The sequence below is a fragment of the Limulus polyphemus genome, unplaced genomic scaffold (genome assembly GCF_000517525.1).
Source record: "Limulus polyphemus unplaced genomic scaffold, Limulus_polyphemus-2.1.2 Scaffold707, whole genome shotgun sequence".
NCBI lineage: Eukaryota > Metazoa > Arthropoda > Merostomata > Xiphosura > Limulidae > Limulus > Limulus polyphemus.
In genome coordinates, this window is record NW_013666317.1 from 418,801 (window position 1) to 426,205 (window position 7,405).

A 7,405-nucleotide genomic window follows, 5' to 3' on the forward strand; every position below is an offset into this window, starting at 1 on the left:
ACTGCAACAACAACTTCCGTCGGTGAGGTGTTGTTGGGGCCCTATTCTCCAGTGGGAGTCTACAGGGATTATTATTATTATTATTATTATGGACTATGGAAAACTGGGATATTGGTTGATAAAGCTAGGGAAGGCCAGGTGATTAGCTGATGAAGATGAAGGAATAAAAAGACTATTGGTAGATAGGATAGGGGATGTATTTGATAGGTAAAATTGGGGGAAAATTGCGTAATGTCTATTGATTATGAAGAAGATAATTAAGGGAAGGCATTTTTTTTTCTTAATCTTCATATTGTTAATTGCCATATAAAGGGATTTAGATTCTAATATATGAATCTCATTTTCAAAAATCTAATTTCATAGCTTTATTATTTTTACTTTATAATATTTGTTCAAAAATGTACTTATAGTGAAGTTTTAGAGAAATGAAGCTTCAAAGCATGAACAAGTAATTCTCATAAAATATTATGGTACTAAATTTGTGCAATAAAAATTATCAACTGATGTTGGAACCTGAAGCATAATAATTAAATGTTTCTTTGTTTTGTTTGTACAAAATTATTTCAAAATTGTAGTTCCTTCCTTTCATGATTTGCAAAATATTGTTTGAATTAGAAATGTCAGTTTTACTAAAACATCTGAATGTTGTATATCTCTATGAAATGTTTTATTTAATAAGGAATTGAATGTTTCAAAAAAAAAACTAACAAACATGTTAGAGAAATGTAGTATTGCTATTAATCAAGAACTGAGTATTTAGCTGAATATGTGTACAAATCAGGTTAATCGTATGGAAAAGGACCATATGATATATTGTACTATAAGTTGTTGATTATACAGTCCCCAATACAAGTTACTGCGATGCTACTGTCCAAAAATGGATTTAGCATACAAACTTTAAGATATTTAGAAAAACAACCAACCATCAATTATACCTCTGACGAACCACATTAGTAAAAAAAAACATGTTGAACAAACAGTTGACATGCTTGAAGTTGTCTTTCAAAACCAAGTGGCAAATGAACATGGTACTTTCCAAGTTGTTGTTGCTAGAGTTTGAAATGACACTGTTGAACTCTCTCAATACATGGTTGGCCCCAGGGACCAACCATAGGACAATTTTTACTTCTATGTAGTTTTAATACTATAACTTTTAATATGGTGTGTGTGTATCTTCACAAAATCTGCACATTTAGTGCACATTACAAGTATTTTATACACAAAAAATCAGGTTTTTTTATGAAGTATGTTTATTAAAGATTTGTCTGTGAATATATCGTAACCACCAAAAAAAAAATAAACATCGAAATAAATTTAAAGTACTTTTTTTTTCCCCTAGAAGGTCTTCAAATTGTTACATGAAACTACGTTTGTTTATCCTAAGTAACTTTAAACTCATAACAGTATACATCTATTTATAATTAAATTTTGTTTTATTGTCCTTTGAACTGTGTCTAAGTACAATTCACACTGTTATAAGTTGTAAATCACTTGGGAAACGTGGAGGTCATGTGTGCATACCTCATGAAACATTTTTGTTACATTATTATTATTATTATTTATTTTACTTAATCTAACCTAAAGAGATCCTTATTTTTACATTTTCGTTACTTGAATAATAATAAATAGAGAATAAACATGAATCTTCTTTTTTGTTGCTGTCAATTGTCGATTACACTTAACCCTACGTTTTTTTATACTAATGGTAGTCATGCACTAAATAATTTTTATTTAATTAAAGAATGCAACATAGAACATAGACTAATAGTATGTAAAAAGTAGACAATTTTTCTGGCTTTCTAACTATGCAACAACAAGAACTGTTACAAATTCATCCAAGCTAGTTATCTTTCCCATAGGAACAAAGCTTGTACTAACAGAGAAATTGATGATTCTCCATTTAGAAAACAACTTTATACAATACTCCATTTGATAATGAAAACCTTGCCTTTCTTTTGGTTATAAATAATGTAGAATTAACCGTAAGAGAGAACTATTAACAAATTCTGAATGAGAGGATGTGACAGGTGGGTGTGGCAAGAGGGTTCTGATTTTTATTTGTTAGCTCTGTAACCAAACAAAATTGAAGGCCATAAAAAAATTGTGGTTTGTCTGAGAAATGACGATTTTATAGTGGGTAATTTATGTTGAATTTCATACTTATTGGAGGGGTGGTGAATAAAATAAAGAAAAGGTGATGCATAGAGAAAATGTGTCACATTAGGGGAAATTCAGGATTAACTTGTATACTATTAAAATATGGATTATTAGCTAAGATTTTATGCTATACTAAATGGAATAACATAAATAAAAAGTAGCTTAATAAAATTTTGAATGTAAGTCATTTAAACCTCGTGACATGCACAGTAAAGGATGCCCATCATGGGAGGGTTAAACACTCAATTTAAAAAAAAATGTGAGTGGCTGCTCATGTGCAAAAGTAGCAGTACAAGAATAATATATGACAATTAATGCTAGGCAGTAAAGATTTGCCACTATTTAGAGGTTCCAATAAAAACTTCTCTTAGAAAGAGGGATTAACATTTTAAGAGGACATCTACAATGCCAAAAGGCCATCTGATGTCATCCTTTGACCTTAAAGCATCCAGTATGCTGAGTTGTTTGGTCATGTAAGCATGCTGTGGATGGATTAAGGACTACAGTGATTGTGTTAGTATGAAGTGTAGATAGGAGTTCTGTTTTTTGCTGTTTACCAATTTTATTTTTCATTGTTTATTTTTAGCAGTTTGTGAGTCTTATGTAGGTATCATGAAATCATTTCTTCTGTGCACCAAGTCTGCTTTAATTTGTATTACTTGAGTTATATGTAATAATCACTTCTGTGCTACCTTAAACCTTTACTACCTGTCATTAGTTGAGTTGCATTTCGAGTATTCAGAATGAACCAATGCTAAATACTAGTCAGAAAGGAGGGACATTACATAATTAACTGCATTGGAAAGGATGAAGTTAACTTGAATTGAGTAATAATTTCCAGTGTTTATTGGATATACACCAATCCTTTTTTTTGTATTTTGAGGTAATTATCAATTAAAATAAAAAATCAGAAGCCCTATTTATACATGAGTTAGTTTTTCTGGTACTGCAGTGATGTAGTTAAAAGATACTTCAAGAAATACTGTGTATAAAGTAACTATTGTCTGGGAATTTTCCATATATAATACAGTATGTTGAATTATTTATTGTTATAAAATTCCCTGAAAAGTGACCATATGTATAAAAAAAATGTGTATAACAAATCAGTTCAGTAATACCATCTAATAATATGCAGCAAACTGTAACAACACAACAATGTAAATTCCTGTCCTTGTTGCTACTCTTGGCTTTAATCAAAATAATTTTCAATTTGTCCTTAAAAATACATACATTATTTAAAAAATATTTTCTCTATTCATTAGCCTTTCTACACACACACACACACAAATTGCTTTAAGTGTGCAGAAAAGTAATGAGAGAAAAGTGTAAATTAAGCATGACTAGAAATACATGATCAAATCAGTATTATGTATGCTTTTGTGAACTTTTCAGTTGTGCTTATATTGTAAACAGCTTCCAGCTATAAACTGTATTATCATCATATAATATTTAAGGATGTTTTATGATTTATTACACTTTTTAAAGAGCTGTCAAAGATAAAATGTTTCTTAACTGTAAGAAATAGATTTTTGTTGAATATGCATGATAATGAATATATTGGAATTGTAATGCTAATATCTGCAGGAAAAGATCACTAACTCTTGTGTTTCTTTCTTCAAGCACCCTCTATTCCTCCTGCTCCAGGGAATGTGTCCACTAGACATCCTTTGTTAATAAGACATGGAGATCCTCACTCGGCTATTTCATCTAGAGTTCACAGAGCTGGTCGTCAGCGAGCAAGTTACAGAGCTGCTCTTGGTAACCATACCTGGCACATGTATGCTGGAGGCAGTCGTCATCCTAATCCACCAGCAATACTTCAAAGGTGAAGGTTTCATTATACTTTGTGAACTCAATTTACTCTTCCCCAGTTCATGCATCTCTCAAAAAATGTTTATACAAAGACATTGTTATGTGTATAATAAAGCACTTTAACCTTAGAATTATCGATAGAATTCACATGGATCCAATTAGCTTCTTAGAAGAATTTTTCTTAATAGTTTGCATCAAATTGCTTAAGGTCCATGATTTTGTTGAATACTGGGTCTGTAATAAGAGGGGAGTCACAAAACATTTTACACAGAAGTACTGTCAATATTTCAGTTAATCCCATTAACTACTGCTGGGTTTTGTTGCATATTTTCATAGAAAATGAAATTTCTTCCAAAAAACATGAAATTTCTCAATGTGACACAATATGTAACCCCATTAGTAGTGAACAGTATATAAACAAGTCCATAATTTAAGGGTTCGGGTACTATTCATAATTTACAAATGTATTTTGTAGCAGATCTGTAGGTCACAATATTGCTAATAGTTTAACAGTATATTTGCTTTTCCAAGCTACTTTGTCACAATACTGGCAATGATTTATTTGGTTGTTTATTGTTTTTCAGTTGTGGTAATAACTAAAACCCTGTTTTTATAAGGACTGAAAATTTTGCTTGTACACCTGTTAAAAGTCAATAAGTACCACTACTGTGAAGGATATATTGATTTGCTTACTTGAATGTTTTGTTTAAGCTAATATATCTTAAACCTGCTCATGACTTTAAATACTAATTTGCAATTGTCTCCTCAAGGTCAGAAAGTATTGATGCTGTTAATGATATATTGCTTTTGTTGGTTTTAAGCTAATATTATCCTCCTTAGCCCCTGCTATTAATGATATATTGATTTGTGTTTTATTCTGAACTAGTATTGTACTTCTTAGCCCTCTCATGGTTTATCAGTTCATTTGTTTCTGAACAGTTGTCATGATTTTCCCATATTGTTTTGCTTGTTCCAGGCTATTGGGGCCCAATACTGCTCAGGACATTTTGCAACTGACATCTTCTTTCAACTCTCATCCAGCATCAGGTCAAACACGAGTGATTTTTGCAAATAGTGATCTTCGAATATTAGCAACAGATGAAGATTTATTTGAAATACAGGTATCATTGTCTTATTTTGTTTTTCCTTATCCAGCTGTTTTGTAATTGATCTAATTTTAATAGGTTAAGAGTGGCTGAATATTTTTTCTTTGCATTTTTAGAAACATGGGCAGAGTGGTTTTTATTACAGAAAGTGTTTGATATTTGACACTAAAGCAGCACTTGATACTACTTTTAGTAAATCTAATTTTACTTTATATTTATCATGTCATTACTAACAAATGTAATTCATTTAAGTATACTGATAGCCATCCATACATGAATATGGTTCTTAGTAATAGCTATTTTGTTTCCTAAGTTTTCAGATTAGAAACATTTTATTCAAAAGTTGCTGCAAGTTAATTTGTACACAAAATTGTAAACAAAATCTCACTTCCATATTTATATGCTAATAACCTTTATATGCAAAAGATGTAAACTGTATTTGCTTATTTTTATCTTTATTTCAACATCTCAACACACATACACACACAAAAAATCATGATCAAAAAACTGACAATTTACAGATCAGTTAACAAGCAAGCCATAGCTTGGTGTAGACCTTCCTTTCAATAACTGTAACGTTGTAGTCCTGCAATTTGTAAACTATTAAACTTTCTAGCTAGTTTAGTACTGATATTTTCCTAACATTTTTTGGTGGAATGAAATTGAGAGGAAACATGTATTTGCTCATATTGAATAACAAATTATTAGTCATCAAACCAGCTAGATTGATCATTAAAGTGTTATCCAAAATGAACTTTGTGTTCAGACAAGGTAGATGCTTGTTCTAGATTTTGCTTATATTATTTTATCCTCTGCAGTTTTCAATCTAGTAAAGTATAACACACAACATAGTGTTATTCTTTATTTAAACAGAAAGTTATTTGTGTAGAATTTTTGTGAATTTGTAAAACATGGCATCATTTGAGCTTATCTCAGTCAAATGATTACTGATAATTTCTGGTAATGTAAAACATTTTTATTGTGGTTTTTTGTTTGCTTATGTCCAATTGAACTGTTAACATGTCCATGAAGTACGTACTCTTCAAAGCTTATGAAGGATGATAGAACATAAAACATAGAACAGTAAATGAAAAAAATATAGAAAACGATCTTTTCTACTTACGAAATTTGCATTGATTTAATAATCTATATGATTTTTTGTTATTTCAAAATGCATATATAAAAACCTAAAAATATTTTGTTTTACGTACTCCATATGTGAAATTCGACAAGGCTTAGCAAATTATGGCAAGCAAGTAGGTTTTGCAATAATGAAGGACAGGAACAGTAAATTTAGAAGCAATGGGAATCAAACCCTAGACCTTCAAATTCTGAAGCATACCCCCACCTGCCAATTATGTAGCTTTGTACTTAACAATGAACAAACATAATGGCAATATTTTGATCATTTAGATATTTCAAATAATTGATTATGGAAATAATCACAAGCACTATTTTTGATTACTCAATTATTTCATAATGTTAATCAATTAATCATAATTTCAATTAACCCTATCGGTATGAGTAGGGGTCAGTTGTCATCATGTTTGTAGACTTGCATTCAATATTTTATTTAATTATTGTTTTATGAATGTATGTCAATAAGTCTGGTATCAAATTGTAGATTATAATTTCTCAATTTAAATGTAAATATTAAAACAAAATTCCTAGATATTAATTTTTGTGTCATGTGGTATGTTGAATGTAGCTTTGGTTCAAATTAGATGTTTATGATGTCCAAATATAAAGTCTATAGTTTCTTACGAAATAGAAACTCAAATTATAGATACTGACAAGCTAGAATATAAAATAATAACCTAGCTTTTGTATTTTCTGAGATATTATATTTAAGGAATGAAATAAGGTGACCCCACCCACCTCTTCCATTTTTGGAAATGCTTGTTTACGTTCACCTACTTCGCTCCATGACATATTTATAACCAATCAAAAGCTCAGAATTTCCCCAAAGTGGTTTTCTCAGCCTTTGTAAAGTGCTTAAGAAGGAAAAACAATCTTTTCTGTTGTAGGCTTGCAGAGAAGAGGTAAGACGAAATGGTAATCAAAAAAGGATATTTTTTTAGGACCAAATACAGTTTAGTTAGTAAGCCTGATAAAGTACAGTGAAATTCTGTAGTTACTTAGGATATCTGCCGCTGTCACTAATATTGAACTACTGCTTATGGGAAAGGCACTGACAGATAGCACCCACTACCACCTCTCTGACTACTTTATTATTATTATTATTATTATGAAATATCAATATCAATTAAAACATTGGAATGATAAGTTTTCATGCTTTAAGCTTTTGCAAGATACTAACAATGTGTGTG

The 7,405-nt window shown here is 30.4% G+C and overlaps 1 protein-coding gene across 1 annotated transcript in view; it reads left to right on the forward strand.

The window, feature by feature from the left end:
* The window catches only part of LOC106460096 (E3 ubiquitin-protein ligase HUWE1-like), a 165,843-nt gene that overhangs the window by 141,450 nt on the left and 16,988 nt on the right, over positions 1-7,405 (forward strand). Inside the window, 2 exon segments of the mRNA XM_022386717.1 lie at positions 3,778-3,982; positions 4,946-5,090. Coding sequence (XP_022242425.1) covers positions 3,778-3,982; positions 4,946-5,090 — 350 coding nt within the window.